The following is a 25,466-nucleotide window of genomic DNA, read 5'->3' on the forward strand; positions in this document are numbered from 1 at the left end:
AACGCTGAGATTCACAATAGTCATATAATAAAGAGAAAAGAAGCAAACAACAACAAAAAAAAGGGGGGGAAGGCGTAGGAGGAAGAAGAGGTGATAAGATGAAATGATAAATATAATGACGTGAAAAGATATCGTGACGAAGGAAATGAAAGAACCAAGTAAGATTATTCTGAGGATTTTAACAATTCATCTTTTAAAGGACCTAGTAATTCTAATTCGTATTTACTAAAGTTGAATAAATTAAGGCTAATTGGTTCAGAAGCACCTCTTGGGTAAACTTTGAAGTTTTCTTTCTTCAATTCATAAAAGAAAGGATGAACCAAAACCGATCTTGGACTTGCTCTAAAATCAGGATCATAAACCAAAATTTTCAATAATAAATCAATTGCATCGGGAGGAGAGTTACTAAAAATTTGTTTAAAACGATCTTCAACAGAACAACTGAATAATTTATTTTGATACATATTACCACGATATTGAGGATTTGATTTAAAATAAAAAGTTTTGGGAGGAGGGCCCAATAATTTTGAAATCTCTTTCAATTGTAATTCAGGAGATTGACCTTGGAAAATAGGTTTACCTAAAAACATTTCAGCAATTACACAACCAAGACCCCAAATATCGATTTTAGTAGTGTAGATTGGACATCCCACAATCAATTCTGGAGCACGATAATATCTAGAACATATATAACTAACACTTGATTGATTTGGTTCTAATTTTTTGGCACTACCAAAATCACATATTTTAAGAGTAACTGAAGAAGGATCAACCAAGATATTTGAAGGCTTAATATCACGATGAGATATACCAAAACCATGTAGATATAACATTGCTCTAGTAAGTTGGAAAGTATAAGCCTTCATATGAGGATAAGGTATAGTATATTTCAGTTGTCTATAATATTTAATTTCACTTTGTAAATTTGAAGGTAAACATTCCATAACTAAATTTTGATAAATTTTACCATCAATTGATGATTTTTTATCGAAAAAAAATCTTAAACTAACAATATTTGGATGATTAACTACTCTCAAGATTTCTAATTCTCTTGATTTATATTCGGTTTGTGCAGGTACTCGTTTAATGGCAAATGGTCCATGGGTTTCTTCAGTGTTATTTGGTGGATCGGTATAGTTCAATACCGCTTCCACAACTGTACCGAATGCTCCTTCACCAATTTTATTGTATTCGGTAACTGTCATTCGATTGGATGTCCCCGATAAGTTATTTATCACCTGATCCAAGGTATATTCATCAGAATGATTATTTTGAGGCATTGTTAACTATTCTTACTACTAATTTCAATTATTATCAAGTCAATTGATCAATTGAGTATCTGGGAAAACACTGGCTCCAAAAGGAAGAAAAACGTACTAAAAAAAAACAAATCAATAAGAAAGAAAAAAAAAGACCAACAACAACAGAAACAACTCAAGGAAAAGGGAAGAATTAGACCTAAATGAATGATGATGAATTGACAATGGGTTCAGTGGTTGGTGTATTCCTAGTGTAACTAATGTAGAATCAATCAAATTAGTGAACACTGTATCAAGAAGGTTTGATTTTTTTGATTTGTAGTAAGAAAATGGAATTCCACGATTTTTTTTGAGCAAAAAAACTCAGAGACTCACACTCATTTAATCAACCGAACCCACCATTCCTACTTGGCTGGTATTTGATCAGCACGGTCTACAGGCCAGAGGCCATCTTCGGGTGATGATGGCTTGCTTGTCTACGGCTATGGTTTGACTCGAGTATTACCCGGGTATCTGTGACGGGAGGGTCGCTTAGCTTCGTTTAAGTAATTGGTCCGCAAGGGTTGGGTGTGTTGGTGCACGGGTGGATACGTACCCAAATACAGATACAGATACAGATACCAATGTATTTGTATGTGTATATGTATATATATGTGTATATGTATATATATGTGTATATATATGTGTAAATGGATGTATACATGTAGAAGAATGGAGATTAAGGTGGAGGTGGAGGTGGATATACATATATACGGGTACATGTAGGGGTATAGTAGAGGGCACCCTGTATTGGTGTACGCGAAAGAGGAATAAAAATGATATTTTTTTGAAAATAGCCAGATATCAACCATTAACTCATCATGTTTAGATTAGGATTACCACGTATACAGTGCGGAGGGATACTGAGTATACCCAGACGCCATTTGCATTCCAGTCCGGTTAATCAGGCCATTGCAAGAAGCCAGACTTCCGAGCTCCGTAATATCATTGATCCAAGTCAAACAACATCAAATATTAATCAAAAAAATGAACAAACTGTTTTATGGAAGATTTACGGTACTTTCACCAAACACAACACTTTATTGACTTTGGTCTCGGTGAAAGAAGATTTGAACTTCTTGGAAAAGAACACCGATTTATCTTATAATGAAAAAGTCTTATACTATCTTAACTTACCTCATCATACTGAATTTACTTTGAGTGCCGGGAAATTGGGTTTTAGAAAAGCCCAAAGATCAGAACTGGAAGCTGCTTACCAAGTAAGTTATCGTTTTTTCAAAATGATTGAAGATCGTAATCTCTTAAATCATAATGATAAAATTGAAGTCATTTTGAAAAATTTCGGTCAAGGTAGAGATATTTTTTTATCTGCTTTAACTGGTAAAGAAGGTTCCAATATACAACCTCATGTGGTTAGATTAATTGATGCTACTTCCTTGAAATTCGGTGGGGATCGTCCAAAATCTCAACGTCGTTTATAATCTTGTATATATAATAAATCGTTTATTCTATCTTTCTGTTGTGTATTCTTCTTCTCTGTATATCTGGTTGGAGGTCAAGGTTCATTAGGGCTCAAGCCCTCGCGCTGGGCACTCGGCGCACGTGCGCGCAGTATACAGTACCATACTTCCCGCACCAACAAAAAGTTCCTCTTCGCTGTTTTGTTTTGTATGGCGAAGACTTCTCACTCCCTCAGGAAAAAATTAAGAAAAAAACTTTAGTTAAAAAAAAATTGGAAATTTTTCATCTTCTATTTCTACCCTTAGGATCAATATTAACCAAAGACAAGATGGCTCCAAACTGTACGTAGAGCATTACCCATACCTTATGAATGTGAATCCTTGATATATGAAGAGAGTTTGATATATTCCGTTTAACCAACTGCCAGAAGTGACCCTTTAATGGGATATTGAATGAGTTATGAAATGTTAAGAAAGTACCCAAATTATCTATTTAAAAGTCATCCAGTATGAGAAGATGATGTTTGATGAATGATATGAGTTGGATGGGATCGCATTTATTTGTTTTTATCGTTATTTTCAATATACTAACATTTTTATAGCTAAAGCTACTAATGCTAAAAAATCAGTCCTCAAAGGTACTAACGCCAAAAAGGCTTTAAAAGTTAGAACCGATACTACTTTCCACTTACCAAAAACTTTAAAATTAGCTAGATCCCCAAAATACGCTAGAACTTCAGTTCCTCACTATACTAGATTAGATGCTTACAAAATTATTGTTTCTCCAATCGCCACTGAAACTGCTATTAAAAAAGTTGAAGATGGTAACATTTTAGTTTTCCAAGTTGACTTAAAAGCTAACAAACATCAAATCAAATCTGCCGTCAAAGAATTATACGATGTTGATGTTGAATACGTTAATACTTTAGTCAGACCAAACGGTACCAAAAAAGCTTACATCAGATTAACCGCTGACCACGATGCTTTAGATGTTGCCAACAGAATTGGTTACATTTGATTGTATTTATAAAGAGTATATAATGTTTCATCTTTTAATAAAAAAAAATAATTATATGATAATTTAGGTTCTGTATCATTAATAATAACATGTGTATTACATTCGTACGTTGTAGTGGCTGCGGTATAAGTTACAAACTATGAAATACTCTATCATTTGATTAGTCAACAAGACTATATGGATTTTTGCAAAATTATGCAAATATTCTGAATAAATGTATAAGAAGGGAAAACCGGTCATTCACAGAATAATGTTCACCTAAAATCATTTTTTTAATTGAACTTATACGATTCAATCCCCCGAACAGTAGTAGTTAAAATGAACGCCTGATTTAAAGGTCTGTCTATTGATGGGTGTGATTGAAGCACTGGCATACTTATTTGTGAAAATTATCGTTTCATCTAATGACTACATTTGATGAAGTCCCTTAAATTAACAGTCAACGTATTAGACATAAAAAACAAGTGTATTAGCTTCAGCTCCAGTATGCCAATTTTTTCATAGAATCAATGTATAAGGCAAAAACAGTTTTTCACGGACAAGTTGTAGATCACTAACCTACAAAATCATAAAGAGAAGACAGAAAAGCATATAAAGTGCCCAGTAGAAACACAAAACTCAACCGATTAAAAAGCCTATAGCTTGGTTCAGAAAGCGTTGTGGAGCACAGGTTTCCTGAAAGTTAATCAAATAAAGCTATAGTTAATTGAAGTGAAGTGTAAGTTTTAAGGTGCGAACATTTGCAGCCGATCGATATCTAGACAGTCTTTTCCAACGTTGAACAGAATATATTTCTGTGGGCAACAGGACAATCCATATAAGCCTGGCTATAGAGTTGTGCCAGTAAATACCATCACATATGTATATTAATGGGCACAACGTCCAATACAGACAACCATAACAAGCAGATGAGATATTAGCCAAACACATAACTTAAAGTAACTCATACAATCAATATATAACGAAGTCAGATATGAAATATGCAACCGAATGTATTTAGATTTCCATTATGTACGTGTATTATTACTTGATTTGATATTGAGTCAGAGAGATGGAGTGAATTCCAGAGTAACTTCTTAGTTGAACCCGAATACAGCAGAATTTGCTATGTGACGAGAGACCGGTTGGTGGTAGAACTTGCCTGTCTTCGGGTGTGGAGTTGAGAGAGATTGACACCGGAATAAGTCAGACCCAGCATGTACAGAACAGTCAGGCCCAGAATTGACAGAACTTGGTCTGTGCAGCTGTTTTCCCGCTCAAACCAGGTGAAAACCAGGCTGCTCATACGAGACAGTCAAAACATGCGTTTTGAGTGCAAAATTAAAAACATTTCAAAATACTTAAATACCCACGTAGCTAATAGGGAGTAAATCACAGAAATTAACACCCAGACAAAGCTATAACAGCCTGAATAAGCGAAAAAAGCTTAAGCCAAAATTTTAAATTAAGCTTAATATATCACGAACTCGGAAATGCAGTACTTTCCACTAAACGTAAATTACGCCTTTATGGCCAAGTTGGTAAGGCACCTCACTAGTAATGAGGAGATCGTCAGTTCGAATCTGGCTGAAGGCATATTTTTTCCCACTCACTTTTCGCTCTTGTTTGTGCTTTGGTCCGCGTTTCCCCTTATCGCTCGCAATATTTTTTTTCCACCGGTTGCAATTTTCAGCCATTTTCACCAGCTTACGACTCCTCCCAATTATCAATTGACAATTGTAAACCCATCAACAATACCGGGTGATGCGGTGGGCAGCGTGATACTCCAGGCAAGTGCAATTGATCTCCCCATCAGACTCCATTCACTCGCCCACTACAATAGTAAAGGTACACTGTCTCCTGTTTGGATAATCTTATACTTGTTTGTAAACATTTCTTAGTCCGGTAATATTTCTAAATCCATCGATTTATCTTATGATATCATTAAGATGGAAACTCCCATTCACAAAATGGGAGTTCACAAAAATTCATAAACCCAATGACGTATTCATTTCAATTACCAGATTATTTACTCGCACAACTACCCGCCCGTGTGCAGTACAAGGCACGTGAACGGGAAACGACTAAAGGACACAAAAGGGTAATTCCCACCCTACTAATTCCGGAGATCCCATTCAACCAAAACATGTTTAATGTAGTTGACTCAGTCAATTGAGAAACAAAACACCGAAACTGAAAATCTGGAAAACTAACTACGTCATACCAATTCCCACTGACGTAGTAATACTTTTTGGGCCCGTTTTGTCTGGAGTTCTAGACAAACCGTCCTCGCTGACGGCTACGCTGGCGCCCGGATTATTGGTGGAGCACGGATCAATCGACTGACAGTTAACTGCTTACAAGTGGGGCAGGATGATTGGCTGACGGCCTCGTTGGGACACCACCTGACAAAAAAACACCCGTAAATTCGTTCTGAAACTCATCTGAGGAAACAGGAAAGAAAAAAAAAGGAACAACAGTCGCCCGGTCCAGGGGGCCCAATGTGCAGTACCATCTACTCTTTGCTTTTGTTTTTCTTTTTTTGTATGGTGCCATTACGTAATCCGTTATCTTTGTATCTTTTCTTTTTCCCATCTGGTGATAGCTGCTACCGTTTCTTTTTTGGCCACAAAAGAAAGGAAATAGTAAAAATGATTTTTTTTTTTTTGTTTTATAGGTATTTTACTGTTTTTTACAACCAATTCATCTTTGGTGTTTTTTTGACCACCAGGTGGTTTTCTTTTCTTTTTATTAGCAGGTTGTATTTATTATAAATATCCTTTGAAATCCCCCATTTAGATGGTTGATCTTATTTCTATCTTTATCCATTGATCAATTCAATTGACATATACATATAATCTCTCAAAATGACTATTCAAAATCAACCAGCTGTCTTTTACGTTAATGCCGCTTTATTCGATTGTGATGGTACTTTAGTTAACTCTACTGGTGCTATTTCTGAATTCTGGAGAGACTTTGGTAAAACTAGACCTCATGTTAACCCAGAAGAAATCATTAGAACCTCTCATGGTTGTCGTACTTTTGATGTTATTGCTAAATGGTCTCCAGAAGATGCCATTGAAGAACAAGTTACTCAATGGGAAGGTGATATTCCTGATTCTTTTGGTCAATACGCTAAACCAATTCCTGGTGCTGTTGAATTAGTTAAATCTTTTGATAATTTTTCCAAAGAAGAAACTGAAAATGCTAAACAAAGATGGGCCATTGTTACTTCTGGTACTTTACCTTTAGCCACCAAATGGTTAAAATTATTAACTATCCAAAAACCAGACTGTTTTATCACTGCTGAAAAAGTTACTAAAGGTAAACCTCATCCAATGGGTTACCAATCCGCTAGAAACACTCTTGGTTACGAAGATTCAAATAAAAAAGTTGTTGTTTTTGAAGATGCTCCAGCTGGTATCACTGCCGGTAAAGGTGCTGGTGCCATGGTTGTTGGTATCTGTTCTACTTATGATCCAGAAAAAGTTAGAAAATCTGGTGCTGATATCGTTGTTGACGATTTAACTTCTTTTAAGATTGAATCTTATAATAAAGAAACTGATGAATTTAAAGTTGTTGTTTCTGATTATCATTTTGCAAATGATGAATTTTTACAATCTGTTTAATTTTCATATTTAATTTTTTCATTTCATTTTTGGGTTTGTTTGTCTTTTTTTCATAATTTTATAGAGTTCACCCTTAGTGTTCTGTGTACATTAGCATAAATACATATTTTAGATAATTTATTCGCTGTAATCAAGTATTCACCTCGACTTTTAGACTGACTGTTGAAGTAGATTGTAATAGCATACGTTTTTCAAAGAAACTAGCTGCTAAAATTGAATCAGATAACTTGCCGTGCACTACCCTCATTGCGATCAGAAAAAAAAAAAAAAAAAAAAAAAAAAAAAAAAACTACTTTTGATGTACGGATGTCATCTGCCCATCGCATATATGAAAAATTATCAAAGATTGAACTATGTGCTTACTACTCCATCAACCAAGCATGTCTACCCCATCGTTAAGTGATGCCTATTCTGTGGCCACGTTACCCAGAATAACAGACGTTCCGCTCGAGTCCAAGGTGACTCTCCCTACCATCACATCCACCGACACCTCGATCATTGACGTTGGAGTATCCAAATCGATTATATCTAGTTACTTATTAAAACCAACACCTAAATTGATATGGTCCTATCCCTTAAGTCCATCTACCATCGTCGACTGCATGGATGTCTGTGTGAAGGCCGATGGAGAAGATAAAATCTACGCCATAGGATTAACTGAACGTAAGAATAATAAATTATTAGTTATTGATAAAGTTGGTAATGGGAATAAGATTGAACAAATAAATTCCAAGACTGAAATAAAAGTCGGAGGGAAAATAACTAATTTGAAAGTCATTAATGGATACATTTACGTGATCTACGAAAAGGGATCAATCGAATTATATAAGATCAATCAAGAAGAAGTTGAGAAAATCGAATTTGAAAATGAATTTAATCATTTTGATAAAGTTGAATATAGTAAATTCATAAATGAAAAAGAATTATTAGTGATTACGAAGAAAAACACCACATATCATTATAAGATCTTTCAACTTGAAATGAAACAAACCAAAGAAATTATAAACCAAAGCATTAAAGAAACAAATTCAAAATTAATATTTAGTATTTATTCAAATACTTTATATAAGTTGAGTAATGAGACCATTTCGTCGGTTTCGACAACCAACTTCAAAAAAGTCCTTAAAAGTATGAATATTTCTAATATCATAACCAAAGATTGCAAGATATCAATGCATACTCCTAGTTTGGAAAGAATTTTACTTTCAATTGACAAAAGTATCTACTTGGTCAACTTCAAATTCGAAAGTTTATTAGCACAACAAACCAATCAAGGCGAGAGTTTGATTAATCAAGTTATACATACCAAGGGAGACAGTATTAACACCAGAAATACTTTTGCAATTTTTTCTGAAAATAACGAACGATTAAATAATACCGATTTGAAAATATTACAAGTGAATGTCGGGGTTAATAAGTTAAATGAATGTTTAGGGAAAAAAATCGATAAAGCTGAAGAGGTTGAACTTCAAGGAATTCCAAATTTACTCAGTCAAGATTTAGAAAAAGAAGATAAAGAACAAATCAAACAAATGAACAAAGTATACCAATCATTAGAGAAATTGAGTAAGAAGGCAGACTTGGCCAAATTCGATAAATCACTCTTAGAATTTTTCAAAAATGGCCATGCTGGTAATGTTTATGATGAAGAAACCGATTTGGTCATTGATGAAAATTTTATTAATCAAGTTGTTAAATTGATCTTCAGATTAGACAATAACCAACTTTGTTTCCAGAACAATCAATTCATCCCCGAGGCAAGTTTACGCTACTTATTGAGCCATCCATGCTATCCATATGAATACACTATTGGAATACTCAAATTATTCAAAGATTTCAAACAAGAATCATTATTAGCCAACCTGATTAAGGAAAGTACCAGTATTAAACTTGAAGAATTATCAAAACAATTAGTTTACGAGTCAATCGACGAGAACTTTGCGGTTTTACAAATCATCCTTACCCGAATCATTGAAGAATACTCAATTATTGAAATCACCTCGATATTGAAGAAAATCTTGGGTCAATTCAACAAGATTGAAATCGATTTAATCAATTCATTAATTAAATTGAATTCATTTGAAAGTTTACAATTGATTCAAGTTATCATTGATATTGGAGGATTGTTCAACTGGAATACCAATATCATTGAATCCTTAACTGAATTCATCAATGATAAAATTGAATCATTAATTGAAAATAGTTTCAATCTCACTTTAACTAATCAAGCAATATTACAAACTACAAGTCAAACCAAAAAATCTAAAAAGAAGAATCTTGACAATATCATTTCCAACGATCTCCATCAACAACAACAATTAGATTCAATCTTAACCATTACAAACAACTCAAGTAAAAAAATCCACTTGGGTGAAGACGGGATTGAAATCTCTAAAAAAGTTCCTAAGTATTCTATTGAAAAATTAGTATTGTGAGTAGTGTGCACCACAAAATGGGGTGAAAAAAAAAAAAAAAAGTCCCACACACTCATCAGTTTTTTCTCTTCATCTAAACATTTACATCTATACATTAATATACTTATTATATTTCCCAATCAATATGAGCAAGTCGATACAAGCGTATAGAGCAGCGTTTAGGGCCACCGGGCTTGCGTTCAAAGGAGACCCCGAGGTGCTTTTGGCCGCAAGAAGTAAAATCAAACAAGGCTACGAAGAAAGTAAAAACTTACCCAGCGAAGAAATTAATGATAAAGTTGATAAATTGAACGAAGTTAGTCAGTTTCTTATCAAGAATATTGTGCAAGGGAGATTAGATAATGATGGTAAATATTTTTTGAATTTCCATGATAGAACCGAATTAGGTGATAACGAAACCATTAAACAGAATAATCGTGCTAATTTAGGATCATTGGCCGGTTCAAAAGTTAAAAAATGTACTGATAAATAATGGGTAATGTGTAAATAAAAATGTAAATAGTGTAAATAAAGTGAGTGGAAAATTTTTTTTACTTGTAGTCTTTTATAAAATGAATGATATGAGTAAACGAGATGTTCAAATCTCTAAAGCGTTATCGTATTTACTCAGACATGGGGCTCATAAGGAAAATTTACCAATGACTGATGATGGTTGGATTAAAATCGACGAATTATTACATCATCAAAGACTTAAATCATTTAAAACTACTCGAGATGATTTGAATAAAATAGTTTCAAATAATGATAAACAAAGATTTAAAATAAATGAAGAATTTATTTGTGCAGTGCAAGGACACTCAATTAAAATAAATAATGATAATTTAATAAAACTTCATGAAAATGAATTACCAAATGAAATTTATCATGGTACTTATCAAAAAAAATTACCAATAATAAAGGCAAGTGGTGGATTAAGTAAAATGAATAGAAATCATATTCATTTCACTTCTCCTGGGGCAAAAAGTGGCATTAGACCAAATTGTAACTTGCTCATTTATCTTGATATCCGAAAATGTTTACAAAATAAAATAGTCTTTTATAAAAGTGAAAATGGTGTTATACTAACTGAAGGTATTGACGGTTTGATTCCGGCTAATCTCTGGCTAAAGGTAGTGCAGCTTCCTTCACATGAAGAAGCCCAGTAGCACCGGTGGGTACGGGTGTGTTCCCGCTATTCCAGGGTCTATTCCCATTCTAGAATTCCCAGGGGGAGTCGGTCCCGCCTTTGATAGAATCAACAACAATTTTTCGATTGCTTAATTTGCTATTGTGATAAACCGCCTTTCTACATTAAAAGTTTATTGTCCTTTATTCTGTTATTTATGTAGTCTCGTTATTTGAATAGGTATTAAAAGATGAAATCAATGTAGTTTAAAGTTTAATGTGCTTAAATTGCGAATAGATTTGAGGATTTTCAATGCGTATTCGATTTTGGTTGTTTGGCTTCTTTTTTTTTTATTTTTATTTTTATTTTTANTTTATTTTATTTTATTTTGTTCTGTTTTGTTACTTCAATTTTTAAGAGAGCTGCTTCTAATTTAGTGGTATAGTTTGTACATTTTTGGAGGTGCTATTTTGAAGGTGCTATTTTGAAGGTGCTATTTTGGAGGTGCTATTTTGGAGGTTATTTGACTGCCTTTTTCGGTGGGTTTTCCAGTAGCCGTAATTTTGAATTATTTTCTATTTCTTTTCTTTTTTTCATTTTATCTTTTGGATGGAATAGATATTTCAATATATAATCTTGAATCTCCCTGATCTGTGGGACCTTTTATTGATTTACCTTTGTAACTATTTGATTTTTCATCCGTACCTTCCATACTGTATTCCTACAGATATGATGATTATGAAGAAACTAGAAAAACGTACCATACAATTAGAAGATAATGGAGATACTAGTTCAACTATTGAAGAAGCAAATGGAGTTACTACAGTAACCCATAAAAGTCCCTCTACAACCACCACCATCTCTTCAAATCATGATGGAGCAAGTTATACCACCATAATAAATAACGGAACAACAAAAATCATTAAATCAACCCCAATACAAAAAAAGGAAACAAGACAGCGAGGACTAAGCTCGGGAATCGATGATAATAAAATCTTGCAATGGGTGTGTTGTGAATGTGGGTTGGCTCATGGTTCAATAATATATAATTCCCAACATCAATCAAATTTAACTAATTTACCGCCCCCTCCTCCAAGCCTACCAATAATATCAAAAGATGATAGTAATACCTCTTTAAATGAAGATGAAAGTGGGGATTTGATTTCAAAAGTTAAATTTTACTCTCAATTAATTTATAATCGTGATTATACTACTTCAAATGATTCAATACTAAATAATCAATACCCAAATTCTCCTCTACAGTCTCCAATATACTCGGATAATGATAATAACTCCATCATCTCAAATGAAGAAGATTTGAAAATTGAAGAAATTCTCTTAAAACCTCCAAGTCGATTCACCTGTCATCGTTGTTATCATATGATGTGCCCTTATTGCTTGAAAATTCGAACTAAAGATTTAGATTAATTTTCTGTACATACCCCTTCTAATGTCTAATGTTTAATGGTTTATGGTTACCTGGCTCTCTAATAAAAATTAATTACTACCTGGTTACATTTGTCGCTACTGTCGTAATTGATGTCATTTTCCTACTTATCGTATATTACTTATCGTAGCACAAGTCGAAGCCCGATGTTTTCAGTGTTTTAAAAATAGACTAAGCCAAGAAGTGAAACAAAACGTAAAATAACGAAAAAAAAACGCAAAAAAAAAAAAGACAGAAGCTCAACTTTAATGTAACTCAAATACGAACTCCTACACAATTAACTGTTGGCCTGAGGGAAAGCGCTTAAAATAGGCCTACATGATTTCTGGTAAAAAATATCTTGAGCAGAGCGAGGCGAGATGTGAAGAATGGAAAAAAAAGAAAACGACCTCGGAGAGGCTCGAACTCTCGATCTTGAGATTAACAGTCTCACGCCTTAGCCAACTTGGCCACGAAGTCGTATTTCGTTGGGGTGTTGTCATTGGGGTTTGTCCAGTACATTCGTATTTTGCAGGTAAAGCTTTCCAGTCAAAAAAGTTTTTTTACATATTTGTTAATATATCGATGCTAAATACTAACTAGATAGATAGGAATAAGGCATATGGAAACATGTACACGTATACGGGGGAAAATAACAAAAACGCTTAGTTGAGTAAGAAAAAAGGGAAATTAAAAATATCATCGAACCAAGTATAAATACATGTACATATAAATAAGTAGCCAGCTTCAATGTGGCAACACTTTTTAATCACACATCTCCCTCTGTTGTACGTAGCCTCATACAGTTGTTACAATTGTTTGCGTAGAAAGCTGTTGACTTGAACTAAAAGTGGGCGATTTCTGATAAAAAAATACAAAAAAATATACTTTTTCGTAAAATACCAAGTGCCTTTTATTCCCAATAATCTTTTAAGACGTCTCTTTCATTTCCTCTAATTTCCGTTTATTATTAAATATTCAAAGTATCTAAATGCTTTACTCTTGATACCTTTCGAATAGAGAAGTGAAGCATGGACGCAAAAAATGGAGATCGGGCCTTTTTTTTTCCTCCCTCAGATAATTTTATCAAAAATTGCAAACATTCAACTCTTTTTACAAAATCAATCCATCATGCTAAGAAGGCCGGCAACCACCATCAAGTTGACTCCAGAAGACATCCTCGAGTACGATGAATCTACACACCAACAACAAGTCCATCAAGAACAGGAACGTCACCAGTTTGATCAATTCCAAGAACACCAAAGTGACCCAGATTCAAGCAATTTGAGTTTTAAAGAATCTTCTCATATAAATAACCAGAACTCGGTGAACCCTCCTTTAAATAGGGATGAAAGAATCGGGGTAACTAGAAATCAAAACTAATCTGTAATATAATCTTTTATTCTACAAATATGATTTAATATAATGCATTAATGAATCTTATAATTTACATAAAGAGTTTCTTGTAAAACTATTTCTTTCCTAAAGATTTTCTCTTTAACCATTGTTCTCTAGAGTTAATGATTTTATTTTCGGCAACTGGAACAACTTTCTTCTTTGAATTAAATGTTTGAACTTGAACATTGACCGGTCCCTTTTTAATGGATGATTGTCTCTCCTTCTTCCTTTCGCCCAATTTCTTCATAAGCATTTGCTTTCTTATTTCTTTTTCATCCTCTTTATCAAGTTTTATATGCTTAGGTTGAATTTTTGTGATGGTTTCTTCGTCATCAGATTCAAGCAAATCTGTTGGTAAATACTCGGGCAACTCCTCTTGTACTCTGTCCTTCTTTGTCTTTCTAGCTTCTTCTTGTTGTTGCTTGTTTTGTAAATCTAGTTGTCTTCTTCTTTCTCTTTCTTGCCTATTCTTCTCTTGTCTTATTTTGAATGCTTCCTTTTGTTGTTCTATTATTGCTTGTCTAGATGTCGAGGTGCTCTCTTCTTCCGGCGCATCATCAGAATCAGAATCAGAATCAGAATCAGAATCGACTTCCTTTTCTTCTTCTGGTGTTATTTCTTCTGCATCTTCTTCTGCATCTTCTTCTGCTGTAACAAATCCTTCATCTTCCAGATCCAGAAATTTTATCTTCTTCGCCTTTGTTGGTGTAACCTTTACCTTTTGCTGGGTCTTCTTCGCCATACTGTCAGCAACTAGCTAATCTCTTATCAAAGCTGATATTGCCTGTTCAATAGCTCTTCCTCATCTCTCATTTTTTTTTTTCATCTTGTTTTCATTTGATTCAACCACGCAGGAAACCCGTACACCATATATATATATATAATTGCAACCATTATCATATTTGCAGCAAAGGTCCACCCTCTTTAAGACTTACACATTAAATAAAGGTCATCATGGGCATAAATATATACATACTTAGTTTTATCTTGAGACGTCAGGAACCAAAGTGTTAATCCCATACTGTTTCCATTTTTGTCTAAAATGGTCATTTCTGATGTTGCTAATGTAGCCTGATTTCATAAGACTTTTTAAAGTTTCCTCATTAATCTCGACTCCATCGACAATCAATTCTTCTAAGCTCAAGGAATTTGTAGATTTACTGTAAGTATCCAAAACGGGCCTGAAAAGGTTCATTAAACCGGCCCCGGTCAAAGAAACACAAAAACTTAAATCAAGAACTTTCAAGTTGCACCTTTTCAAACCAATTACCTCATGAATACTTTTATGAAAGAACCTCATAGATGAGTCGTCCAAATCAAGCTCATTCAATGACAATTTGGAAAGACCAGGGGCTGTTGAAAGTATCGTTTCTAAATCAATTTTTGGTCTAGTGGTTATTCTATCATTCTTGAAATATATATAATTGGAGTTGCCGATGGAAAGTTCTTGGAGTCGACCATGGCGATTTGATATATCTAATAGTTTGGTCAACCCACCGATTGAGAGAGAGGATGAATATAAGTCTAGAATCTCCAAATCATATAATGCAGAAAAATAATCAGGATCAGATTCTCTTAAGCTGATAGCCTTGCCGATCGATTTTTCTCGCATTGTCAATCTGCTTAATTTAAATAGTGGCTGATACATAGATATCAACATCATTAAATTTTTAATCGTCAACCCTTCATTATTTTCCAAATATAATTTTTTCAAATAATGACTTTTGGATAGAAAGTTTCCAAAATTAGACTCTTGTTCAGTAAAATCAAAAGACACGATTGTAAGAGAAGTAAGATTTGGGAATTCTCTGGTTATGAATGGAGGTGCTGGATCATAGGTATCAGCGCCTGGACGGGTTGCTATAAATTGTTTATTCAAATGCGGGTGGTTGACCAAAGTAAGCTTTTCTAAGCTTGAGTAAGTTATTGGATCACCTTGTTGATGCTTTTGAATCGTTTCTTCCGAAGGGAGAATAAATCGGTTAGAGTTATTAAACTTTTTGTCAATCACGACAATCTCTAAAGTGTTCAATTCTTTCATCACACCTAAAATCAACTCCTCATATTTCAAACTTGCGTTTATCCCCATTCTGAGAACTTTTAAATTGCAAAATTGATCAACGTTCCAATTGAACTTATTCAATTTATTCACTAGAAGCTCCATGCTAAAGTCTTTGTTGATTATATCCAATGATTGGTATTTGGTATTTTTTTCACCAAAAATGTAATCAAGGATTCTTGGGGCATGGGTAGAGTCAAAAGTTGATCTTAGTTTAAGCTGTTTTATTTCTTTTGAGTAAGTTTTTGAAACTATCTGTTTAATAATTTTAAAGCCACTTAAAAATTCATTTATGGTTATACGGTTCTTAAATATCACTCGATCACTGTACAAAGAAGGAATATTCATTAGGCAGGTTCGCCATAAACGAGAAACAACATGACAGGATAGTATTCTTTTCAAGTTGATTTGGGAAAATATCAATTCAAGGATCTCCAAGGGCAAACACTCTACCGGATCAATGCTTTTCCTAGGCTTTTTCAGCTTCGGCTCACGGATGGAAAGTTTCAAGGACTCAGAGCTTGCTGAAGGAAATGAGGCAAGAGAAGATGCTCGTTTGGTACCCAAAACTTCATCAAGGCTTTTCTGTGATCCTGAGTTGGCCCTCGAAAGGCTGCTGGCCGGTTTAAATCCAATCCCTAGCGATCTTTTTGAGTTCTGGCTTGACAAAACAGACGAAGAGCTACTTATACCCAAAGAAACCCCATTAATATCGGGAGATACAGACTTGGGGGCTTCCTTGTTTGTAACTTTCCTTTTGGTCTTCAATTGTTTATTAACGTTCGTGTACTGACTCTTCAAATTGGTCCACAATTTATCGGGAACTTGAATATTGAACTTTTCTTTTGCCTTGTTTATAGTGTAAACACCTTTCTGAAATACTTTAAAGGCCTCTAGCTCCCTATCTTGTCTTAAATACAATTTCCCACTTCTTAAATAACCTTTGCAACCTAAAGGATCACACTTGATTATTTTTTCAGCATCTTTCATGGCTTCTTGGTACTGTGCTAGCTTCTCATAAGTTGCAGCTCGCTGATCCAAAATCGAAGAGAGCTTGGGATGAACCAATGGTCCCATCACAGGATCTGGATTCATATGATATATCTTTCGCCTAATCTCTCTTATATTGTCAGAATCATATTTCAAAAGATCCCTAATGATCTCGCTATAAAGTTTGAGAGCCTTGACGTACTGCGATGACTTGAAGTATAAAACCGCTAGGCTTATCTTATCCTCAAGAATGTTCGAATTAACCGACATTGGTCAAAATGGCTTGGACTGGCCCTGTTTAAAAGGTTCATGTATCAAGCTATAGTACCATCTCAATCTCGAGTGCTCCGGACGCGTCGTTTTCTATCTCAAACCAAAAAAAAAAAAAGACAGAACACTAAACAATGCAGACTAAAAAAAGAAGAAGCCTAAAAGGCTATCAACATTCGAATTCGAACAGGTATTTATTAAGTTATCGTGTACTTCATCGAATTGGTCTTCGAAATAGCTTAAATACGCTTAGCTTGACCTTTCAAGATCAAATTCCTTTTACTTTCCAATTTCCAGTTTCCCCAAGATCCGAAATGTCTTTAATGGTCAGATCGTTGGAGCTTTGTCTCCTAAGCGTGTTGATGGGTATTACCTCATTCATAGCTGGTATGGCACCTTTGAAACTACCTTTATCAACCGCACACTTGAATCTAGTTTCAATGTTGAGTATGGGTATGTTGATTGGTACATCTTTAGTGATTGTGATTCCCGAAGGGATTGAGACATTGTATGATTCAATAAAAGACCACGAAGAAGCCCCGATTCCCCGTTACATAGGGATTTCGTTAATCTTAGGTTTCATGACTATGTTTATAATTGACAATTGCTCATCTATTCTTGAAAATTTCAATATAAATTACAATTTGTCTTCTGACAAGGTGAATTTCGAATCTATTCTTGAAAAAGTCAAATCAATTTTCAAATCTCCTTTAACTTTGGGGTTAATATTACATTCTGCAGTTGATGGTATTTCCTTGGGGTCATCTTTTAGTAAAGAAGATACCTCTCTTGGAATAATTTTTTTTGTGATGATAATCATTCATAAATTACCCACCGCATTTAGTTTGGCGACTTTACTATTCAAGGAAGGGCTACCACAGTCTTTACTTCAGCTACATCTTGCAGTGTTCTCCTTGATTACTCCAGTGACATCCGTGGTTACTTATTTCATATTACTAGCATTGGATATGGATAATGAATTTACGATCAGTATCATGCTTTTGTATAGCGGAGGAACGTTTATCTATATTGTCACACATGTTATGTTAGAAATTCTTACTGGAGAAAGAGAAAACCAGTATAGACCACCCCAATCAAGCGATAGCGATTCCACTATTCATGAGCACGCCAAAATAACGGGATCTGAACTAGGTATATCTCTTTTAGGTATGCTTGTTCCTATATTTATGAGTTTTCTAGGGGGTCATCATTAAACCAAAATACTTGAGAAATTACATAAATTTATATAAACCACTATAGAAAATAATTAAAAAGATACTCAGAGCCAAGTATATTGGATGTAAGTTTCGAGAATTGAATCAAAGAAAAAGATACAAAACTATTAAGAAGAAGTAAATTAAATTGACATTATTAAAGTAGAAGTTAATCACATTCGTAAAAAGCATCAATATCGGGAGAATTGTCTAGACCAATTTTGGATTTCTCATTAGTCTTTTTGGCACCGCTTGTTAGACCAGGAGAATATGCTCTAGAAGAAGATCCTGCTCTTTCCGGAACAACTGTCAAATCATCCTCATCACCCTCTTCGTAGCTCCGAGAATCAACGTGTTGTTCACTTTCTTCGCTAGAGTTTTTATCAGTTAAGTCACTCGCATTGTCAACATGGATAGGTTCAAACATATTCAGCTCACCGAAATCTTCTTCACTCGAAGTTCTACTTTTGAGACTTGTTTTAATCCCTTTTAACAGACGGGTTAGTTTACGTCTGATATCGGGAGAATTCAAACTTTTAAGGACATCGGGGTGATCTTTCAAGTTAAAATAGGAATTACTATTTGAGCTTGTCCTAGAGTTACTCATGGAGCTTGATGTAGAAGATTTATGATCCTTAAGTCTATTGAGACCAATGAAGGAATTCCTTAAAGAGCTGTTATTTGACCGCTTCGGTAAGTTGGCTTTCTCAGACCCATCTGGGGTCGTGATGGCTTTTTCTGCATATTGCATTTCACCATCAAAACTGGGTTTCTTTGATTTATTAACATTTTCAGAGTATGGGTTACCTTTATAGTAGGGGATCCTTTCTGTCTGGTACTTAAGCTTCCCTTTACTTTTCGTTGTAGCCGGGTCATCAAATTTAGGTTCTTTATGGAAGTTCGAAGAACTTTTCGCCTTCCTAATATTTTGATCTTCGAAATGAATACGATGTTTACGGGCAGAAGCTGTCCTTTTCAAATCAGATTGATTAAGTTGTGATTGATCGAACTGCTCTGAGAATCTTACGAAAAGATCTGGACGCTCTTTATCGAAACCACCACGGGAAGGGTTACCATTATTCGAATTGGTTAATGATACCAAGGATGTAAACGATTGACCCTTGCTTTTTTTTCTATCTGCTGCAGGATTTTGAGGACCAATTGAATTTCTCTTACTCTTAATAGGAAGTTTTTCAGGATCTGAGGCCCTTGTATTGGATGTTGAATTGTGTCTCTTGATTCCTGGTTGTTCATTGGACTTTTCAAAAAGGGAGTCGCTATGCTTAGGGTCATCGTTTAAAACTGGTGAATTCACCAAGGTATAATATGAATTGCTTGAATTAGTATTTTTCATAGAAAGTGACTTGTCCGGTGCTTGAGAATGATAACCAATTAAGTTATTTGCCGAAGATATCAAACGTCCACGAAGCAAACTGATGGCTTTATCTAACGCAAACTCAACCCCACAATGATTACGAATCACAGTAACTTTTGGCCAAGAAGCTCTTGCACCCCTAATAATAAAATCGAGAATGAATTCAGGGGTAGGGTTTTCAAAAATTTTTGTAAAATCTACTGGAGTTAGGTCAGGTAAGATAGTCACATCACCTGAATAATCTTGCGAAAGTAATGTGATAAGTTTACCACAAAGGTTTTTATATATGTTCATTTCACTCAATATTTGAAGGTAGTGGACGATTTCAGACGTGATAAAGTCATAGCAGTTATTCATCAAATCTCTTATTCTAGCATTAAGTTCATTTTCTATTTCTCCACCAAGGCTACTGATAGAAACCTTCAACATCGGAATGACATGAGGATTTACCTGAACAGCTATTATATGGTCAACATTAAACATTTCCAGTAATCGTGTGATGGGTAGGTCATTATCAACGGATCCATCAACGTACTTCATCGTGACATCGTTATTCCATTCATGTATTTCATTTGTTCTTGGATTCTTTTCGTAGATAGAAGTCGATGGGAAAAATCCCGGCAAAGAACAAGAAGCACAAACGGCTGACCAAATTAAACAATTCGGAGCAGTTAGATAGTTCAATAACCTTGTCTGCTCATGAGCAGATGCAGGGGAGACCGTAATATTAAGGATTTTACCGGTTCTATTATATGCTTCCCTGAAAGTCAAATCTCCAACAAAATCAACCATAGTTTCCTGTAAGCCATCAATATCAAATAATGTACCATATTTGAGTAAATGACCAAAACTGTTTAACAAGTTTTTGAATTTACTCTTTTTCATCGTGTGGTCTATATGCTCACCAAAGATATTGAACTTGCGCTCAGTGATGGTATTAAGAAGTAGTACGGTCTCTTCATTAGTATGGCAGCACAAGATACTAGCAATAATAGATCCAGCTGATGATCCACTAACAATTCTTGGTAATAAATTAGCTTCCAACAATGTGATAAGCACACCGATATGGAAAACACCAAATGTACTTCCTCCCGATAAAACCAAAGCTGTTCTACCGACATTCTTTCTTGTCTGTATAAGCATTCCCAATAAATAGCGATCATCCAAATTAACATCGTGGTCATATATAAGGTAATCCAAAGAAAGTTGACATTCATTAACGTATTCTTCTATAAGCTTCTTGGTTCCAACATGCGAGTGTCTATACAAGTCAATATTTCCCATATTACCCAAGTTTCTTATCCATTTTGTCCTTATCAAATAAAGAAGCAACTTGTAATCTTTTGACAATCGTGCATTTTGCATTTCTTTCAAGTTTCTGAAAATCAAGTCGTAATCATACATATTGGATTGAGGATTGAGCTTCCAGGAGTTATTGCCCAAAACTTCGTCGAGCTGTAAAGAAGCATCATACCATTTCCTATACGTGGTTGCAGAACTTTGTTGTGATACTAAAGAATCTATCAAGATCTTCTTTTCATCTGCAACTGGCAAGAACCGATTAAATATTGGAAGCATCCTAGCCCCATTGTAAATCATATATTTGAGCTTACTCTCCTGTATGTTGGGCTCCTCATTAATTGGAGCCTGCTCTGGTGTTAAGTGCAGATTGTTCTTGAAAAGAGCTTCTATAATATCAGAGTGACTTATATTAACCGAGGACCGACCTACAGTCGGTAATAGCTCCGTCATTCTTTAGCTCTGATTATCCTTCAAAAGCTCCGTAGCGTGAAAAGCAGCTGGGTTTAAATACGTCTAGTGTAATTTCAATTAGAATGTAATTATAAGTACTGTAAAGTAAGGAGTTTTAAGCTTTTCAAGTGACAATTTACGATAAACCCTGGGGTAAAAACTGATCAAAAGTTTGTCTAACGGTGATTTGGCGACATGGGGGGAGGGCGACATTTATCGTGTGGAAAAAAAACATCCATACACCGCCATCTCATTAAAATTGGTCAAACATCCATTCAAAGTAGAAAAATTATTGAAAGACAATATAGCTAATCGGGCCATGGATTATTGAAGAAGATTTCAAGTTGTTAGGGCGATTTAGATAATACTGAGCAATAAGAAAGCAAAGAAGATTGTTTCCAAAGTGTTTGCTCTAAGAAGTATAAATAAGAGTTCGACCTCTGTCGCATCAAAAGCATTTACTAAACCAGCTGTTGCTTTAACCAGATCATCCTACAGCACCAATTCCAAGTATTTAGGCGGTAAGAATTCGACAAGAAAGTTTCAACGTCTAAAAGCGGCGAAAAAGACAGAAGAGTCCAAATCAATAAGAGATTTTATAAGGCGAGAAATTGAAGTGAAAAGTGAACAATTGAATCACTCCAGCATGTTCAGTGTAGTCACCGTTTGTCATAAAAACAGCGACACCAGCCATCCTTTGGTGATGTTTCAGAATCGGGATGGGTACAGGTACTTTTTTGGGAAAGTGCCCGAAGGTACTCAAAGAATCATTAATCAAAATAAACTCAGACTTCTGAAGATGGAAGGGTTGTTTTTAACCGGGACAATAAAATCATGGTCGGAAATAGGCGGGCTACCAGGTCTTTTTTTAACTATTACAGATGCAACCAAAAAAGGTATTGATTTATTCACATCGTCCTCCAAAATAATGTCTTTCGTGGTTGCAACTTGGAGATATTTCGTGTTTAGAAAAGGTGCACAAATTGGTATTTTCAATACGGATGGCGATAAATTAATTGATTGTAAATCGTTCAGCGTGAAGCCAATTCAAATTCAGTCATCGATTCAAGCTCAAGAACTTGATGAAAACAAAGTTGCCTCTTTATTACGTCCATTGAGAAAACTTACATCATCTATGTTTCCTCTCGATACAAGTAAAGTGAACAGCATGGACCCAGAATCTTATAAATCAGATCCTTCTGAAGGAGATATACACACCCATGTAAAGCTTCCGAAACTCGCGGAGTTGGATGATGTTCAGAGCCAACCATCAGTCAGCTATTTGATAAGGCCTCTTCCAATTAGGGGTCGTTTCGATGCAGTTGCTGCAAAAAATCTAAAAATTGAACGTGGTGCCAAATACCGTGAATTATCCATAGGAAATCCAGTATACAACACAGAGGGTACCCTTATTCAACCAGAACAAGTAATTGGGCCTTCAAAAGCATTCAAGAAACTTTTAATCATAGACATCCCTGATCGCTCATACTATCAAAATACAGTCAACAACGAAAGCTTTTTCCAAAAATCAGAAGAACTAGGAGAAGAAGAAATAGGTCTCGTGTATCACTTTATTGGTGATGATATCGATTTGGACTTGAACGAATATTCCAAATTTATTAGTAAATTTCCAGCAGATTGTTTTCACGTGCTAAGCCATAGAACACTTTCTGATAATACTTTATCATTCCATACCTTTGCATTGAACACTTTAATGTTGAAAAGCATTCAAAATAACCAATTCAATCTTCCCCATACCGATGAATATCAACCATTGGAACATGAAAACAAGTCAATTTTTAAATTACATTCGACACAAAAGTTTGATATTGATACCGAAGGAATCACTTATGAGGATAGTTACGTTAACCGCAATAACTGGTCCACATATTTTGATTCCGTAGTAATACCTGCTGGATTGGGAGATTCAAGTACTAAAGAAGATATCATTTATTCTCCTCCACTTTCTTTAGCACCAAGTCCAAGTGCCAAAACCATGAAGGACCACGTTCAAATAGTTACTCTAGGAACCGGATCGGCCATCCCATCACTCCAGCGTAATGTTGTTTCATCATTAGTTAGAGTACCATATAAAGAAAATGGTAGTATAAAGTTCAGATCTATTTTATTGGATGGAGGTGAAAACACTCTAGCCTCAATTTTAAGAAATTACGGGCATAATAATCGTGAACAACTTATTCAAATATTTGATGAATTATGCTTTATACACCTTAGTCATTTACATGCTGATCACCACTTGGGTCTTATATCTGTCATTAATCAATGGTTCAAGTTTCATAAGAATGATGATAAAAAGCTTTATTTAGTGACTCCATGGCAATATAATAACTTTGTGAATGAATGGTATGAAATTGAAGCTGAGGCTAATAGTGAGATTGATATTAATCGAGTCATATATATAAGTTGTCAAGATTTTTTGAAAGAGCAGGATAGAATTGGTCAATTAAGTCAAATGAGTCTTGAAAAATTTGAACACGAATATGACTGTAATGAAAACAGTTGTGTTCTGAGGGATCCTTTACTTCCCAGAGATACTAAGAATATTGAAGATCTCTACCGTAACTTGGGTCTCAAATCAGTCAATACATGCAAAGCGGTCCATTGTTTCTGGGCCTATTCTATCAGTATGACATTTGATCTTGATGGCTATGAGACTTTCAAAATATCTTATTCCGGTGATACAAGACCAAATGTTAAGTTTGTTGAAATTGGATATAATAGTGATTTACTAATTCATGAATGTTCATTAGGTGATGACTTAATTGAAGAGGCTATTTCAAGAAAGCATTCCTCAATGATAGAAGCTGTTAGAATGTCACAATTAATGAACTGCCCCAAAGTTATCCTTACTCATTTTAGCTCAAGATACTCTAAGAGCCCCAACTTATTCCAAAATTTAGATAAGCTTGATCAAAGAGCTGAGGAAATGGGGATTTATTTAAGAAATTCAGGATTAACTTATAATATATTTGGCTATAAAAGTTACATTCCTATCATCAATTCTTTACAAGACATAGATATTTGCTTCGGTTTCGATATGATGACTATAAGATATAACGAATTAAATGAACAAATGCAGAAACATGACTTAATTGAAAAAATATTTGATCAATCTGAACAGTCACTTGTTAAAGCTGAAAAGTCAATGAAAAGAATGGTAGAAGTATCCGAGAAGAAAAAGCTCGAGAGGCTTTTAAGAAATAAGAAAAGACGAGTAAGTAGTGACGAAGAAGACTAACATCTTGTCATAATTAGCATAATGTAACCTTGTACATAAATAATACAAATTAATTTATTCAAGTTGATTAGATAGAGTCTGTAATTCTTCAAATTTGCGAACGCGATGGTGATTTTTCTTCCAAAAATCAAATCCATCTTAGCATCATAAGTTATTCTTTTTGATACGCCTGGTTATTGATGGAAAAGCTGGTCAGACCTCCATTGGTGGTACAAGAAGAATGGATTCTCAATCTCATACTTGAACAGGTGAAGCCAGAAACAACATACTACAATGATCTAGTGAAGAAGAACTTCATACATTATGACCCACCCCGATATAAAAATGTCAGTCGAACACCAATTGCTAGGATAACTGAATTGAAGCATAACACACCTCAGGGAGATCTTATCTCGGTTATTGGGGATTTTTCACACGAAATGCTTGCTATCTTTCCATTTTATCCAACAATTGACGAGTTCGAGCGTAGGTATAACCAAAGAATTACGTCCAAGACTCTTCTGTCAGTAATTTTGATCAAGAGAGCCAACTTGAAATTCACCAAGGCTCATGAGTTTCATAAGTTTTCAGAAATCAAAAGCAGAGATTCCTTTATACGAAAATTCCCAGTATTTCGTGAACCTAATCTTGACATTCTCGTGCTTGAGATAACCGAATTCCAATTATTCCAACATGATCAAACAGACTTGAGAGATAACTGGTTCAAGTCTCTTCGATATATCTACACAGAGGACAATTATAAACAGTTATGCTCCAGATATAGTACTTCCACTGAGCCCAATGAACAAATACAATCAAGTTTAGATTATGACGACGTTCGGTCATTTTGATACCCGTT

At 34.8% G+C, this 25,466-nt stretch overlaps 14 protein-coding genes and 2 non-coding genes across 16 annotated transcripts; 11 read left to right on the plus strand and 5 right to left on the minus strand.

Moving 5' to 3' along the window:
• Positions 1 to 164: 164 nt before the first annotated feature.
• On the minus strand, positions 165 to 1,280 carry HYPBUDRAFT_109673 (serine/threonine/tyrosine protein kinase; the record flags this gene model as incomplete). The annotated part of the gene is made up of 1 exon (XM_020218718.1): positions 165 to 1,280. One exon carries the CDS (start codon positions 1,278 to 1,280, stop codon positions 165 to 167), a length of 1,116 nt encoding a protein of 371 aa, XP_020076271.1.
• Positions 1,281 to 2,233: 953 nt separating this feature from the next.
• Positions 2,234 to 2,740, plus strand: HYPBUDRAFT_92625 (mitochondrial 37S ribosomal protein YmS18; the record flags this gene model as incomplete). The annotated part of the gene is made up of 1 exon (XM_020223898.2): positions 2,234 to 2,740. A coding segment is annotated over one exon (507 nt), but the record flags the coding sequence as incomplete, so codon positions are not given.
• A 308-nt stretch (positions 2,741 to 3,048) lies between these two features.
• Positions 3,049 to 3,737, plus strand: RPL25 (60S ribosomal protein uL23; the record flags this gene model as incomplete). Its single annotated transcript, XM_020222756.1, has 2 exons — positions 3,049 to 3,061; positions 3,322 to 3,737. 2 exons carry the CDS (start codon positions 3,049 to 3,051, stop codon positions 3,735 to 3,737), a joined length of 429 nt encoding a protein of 142 aa, XP_020076273.1.
• Positions 3,738 to 5,239: 1,502 nt separating this feature from the next.
• HYPBUDRAFT_t102 lies at positions 5,240 to 5,312 on the plus strand. The gene has a single exon. It is a non-coding gene; the product is annotated as a tRNA-Thr (tRNA).
• Positions 5,313 to 6,571: 1,259 nt separating this feature from the next.
• Positions 6,572 to 7,418, plus strand: RHR2 (glycerol-1-phosphatase). The gene has a single exon (XM_020221365.1). The coding sequence runs from the start codon at positions 6,584 to 6,586 to the stop codon at positions 7,343 to 7,345; it is 762 nt and encodes a 253-aa protein (XP_020076274.1). The 5' UTR covers positions 6,572 to 6,583; the 3' UTR covers positions 7,346 to 7,418.
• Positions 7,419 to 7,717: 299 nt separating this feature from the next.
• UTP8 (Utp8p) lies at positions 7,718 to 9,780 on the plus strand (the record flags this gene model as incomplete). Its single annotated transcript, XM_020219724.1, has 1 exon — positions 7,718 to 9,780. Exon 1 carries the CDS (start codon positions 7,726 to 7,728, stop codon positions 9,778 to 9,780), a length of 2,055 nt encoding a protein of 684 aa, XP_020076275.1. The 5' UTR covers positions 7,718 to 7,725.
• On the plus strand, positions 9,779 to 10,262 carry HYPBUDRAFT_153090 (uncharacterized protein). Its single transcript, XM_020221366.1, has one exon. It carries the CDS (start codon positions 9,905 to 9,907, stop codon positions 10,250 to 10,252), a length of 348 nt encoding a protein of 115 aa, XP_020076276.1. The 5' UTR covers positions 9,779 to 9,904; the 3' UTR covers positions 10,253 to 10,262.
• Positions 10,263 to 10,340: 78 nt separating this feature from the next.
• On the plus strand, positions 10,341 to 11,176 carry TPT1 (tRNA 2'-phosphotransferase; the record flags this gene model as incomplete). Its single annotated transcript, XM_020219725.1, has 1 exon — positions 10,341 to 11,176. The coding sequence occupies one exon, from the start codon at positions 10,341 to 10,343 to the stop codon at positions 10,923 to 10,925; it is 585 nt and encodes a 194-aa protein (XP_020076277.1). The 3' UTR covers positions 10,926 to 11,176.
• A 201-nt stretch (positions 11,177 to 11,377) lies between these two features.
• HYPBUDRAFT_153093 (uncharacterized protein) lies at positions 11,378 to 12,367 on the plus strand. Its single transcript, XM_020221367.1, has one exon. The coding sequence runs from the start codon at positions 11,618 to 11,620 to the stop codon at positions 12,311 to 12,313; it is 696 nt and encodes a 231-aa protein (XP_020076278.1). The 5' UTR covers positions 11,378 to 11,617; the 3' UTR covers positions 12,314 to 12,367.
• A 350-nt stretch (positions 12,368 to 12,717) lies between these two features.
• On the minus strand, positions 12,718 to 12,791 carry HYPBUDRAFT_t107. The gene has a single exon. It is a non-coding gene; the product is annotated as a tRNA-Asn (tRNA).
• Positions 12,792 to 13,426: 635 nt separating this feature from the next.
• On the plus strand, positions 13,427 to 13,733 carry HYPBUDRAFT_153095 (uncharacterized protein). The gene has a single exon (XM_020221368.1). The coding sequence runs from the start codon at positions 13,443 to 13,445 to the stop codon at positions 13,692 to 13,694; it is 252 nt and encodes an 83-aa protein (XP_020076279.1). The 5' UTR covers positions 13,427 to 13,442; the 3' UTR covers positions 13,695 to 13,733.
• A 49-nt stretch (positions 13,734 to 13,782) lies between these two features.
• On the minus strand, positions 13,783 to 14,403 carry BUD21 (Bud21p; the record flags this gene model as incomplete). The annotated part of the gene is made up of 1 exon (XM_020223935.2): positions 13,783 to 14,403. A coding segment is annotated over one exon (621 nt), but the record flags the coding sequence as incomplete, so codon positions are not given.
• A 288-nt stretch (positions 14,404 to 14,691) lies between these two features.
• On the minus strand, positions 14,692 to 17,028 carry HYPBUDRAFT_109643 (DNA-binding SCF ubiquitin ligase subunit; the record flags this gene model as incomplete). The annotated part of the gene is made up of 3 exons (XM_020218716.1): positions 14,692 to 16,237; positions 16,283 to 16,372; positions 16,496 to 17,028. The coding sequence occupies 3 exons, from the start codon at positions 17,026 to 17,028 to the stop codon at positions 14,692 to 14,694; spliced, it is 2,169 nt and encodes a 722-aa protein (XP_020076281.1).
• A 323-nt stretch (positions 17,029 to 17,351) lies between these two features.
• Positions 17,352 to 18,242, plus strand: HYPBUDRAFT_109189 (Mn(2+) transporter; the record flags this gene model as incomplete). Its single annotated transcript, XM_020218684.1, has 1 exon — positions 17,352 to 18,242. The coding sequence occupies one exon, from the start codon at positions 17,352 to 17,354 to the stop codon at positions 18,240 to 18,242; it is 891 nt and encodes a 296-aa protein (XP_020076282.1).
• An 84-nt stretch (positions 18,243 to 18,326) lies between these two features.
• HYPBUDRAFT_209044 (uncharacterized protein) lies at positions 18,327 to 21,528 on the minus strand. Its single transcript, XM_020223055.1, has one exon. The coding sequence runs from the start codon at positions 21,367 to 21,369 to the stop codon at positions 18,412 to 18,414; it is 2,958 nt and encodes a 985-aa protein (XP_020076283.1). The 5' UTR covers positions 21,370 to 21,528; the 3' UTR covers positions 18,327 to 18,411.
• Positions 21,529 to 22,015: 487 nt separating this feature from the next.
• On the plus strand, positions 22,016 to 25,458 carry HYPBUDRAFT_148970 (tRNase Z; the record flags this gene model as incomplete). Its single annotated transcript, XM_020220166.1, has 2 exons — positions 22,016 to 24,604; positions 24,877 to 25,458. The coding sequence occupies 2 exons, from the start codon at positions 22,016 to 22,018 to the stop codon at positions 25,456 to 25,458; spliced, it is 3,171 nt and encodes a 1,056-aa protein (XP_020076284.1).
• Positions 25,459 to 25,466: the final 8 nt, after the last annotated feature.

The sequence above is a fragment of the Hyphopichia burtonii genome, assembly GCF_001661395.1.
Source record: "Hyphopichia burtonii NRRL Y-1933 unplaced genomic scaffold HYPBUscaffold_4, whole genome shotgun sequence".
Classification (NCBI taxonomy): domain Eukaryota; kingdom Fungi; phylum Ascomycota; class Pichiomycetes; order Serinales; family Debaryomycetaceae; genus Hyphopichia; species Hyphopichia burtonii.

Excerpts from the sequence above, each read along its gene's own strand:
- HYPBUDRAFT_153095 (XM_020221368.1), top strand. The coding sequence starts at position 13,443 with ATGCTAAGAAGGCCGGCAACCACCATCAAGTTGACTCCAGAAGACATC.
- HYPBUDRAFT_153090 (XM_020221366.1), top strand. The coding sequence starts at position 9,905 with ATGAGCAAGTCGATACAAGCGTATAGAGCAGCGTTTAGGGCCACCGGG.
- HYPBUDRAFT_153093 (XM_020221367.1), top strand. The coding sequence starts at position 11,618 with ATGATTATGAAGAAACTAGAAAAACGTACCATACAATTAGAAGATAAT.
- HYPBUDRAFT_209044 (XM_020223055.1), bottom strand. The coding sequence starts at position 21,369 with ATGACGGAGCTATTACCGACTGTAGGTCGGTCCTCGGTTAATATAAGT.
- RHR2 (XM_020221365.1), top strand. The coding sequence starts at position 6,584 with ATGACTATTCAAAATCAACCAGCTGTCTTTTACGTTAATGCCGCTTTA.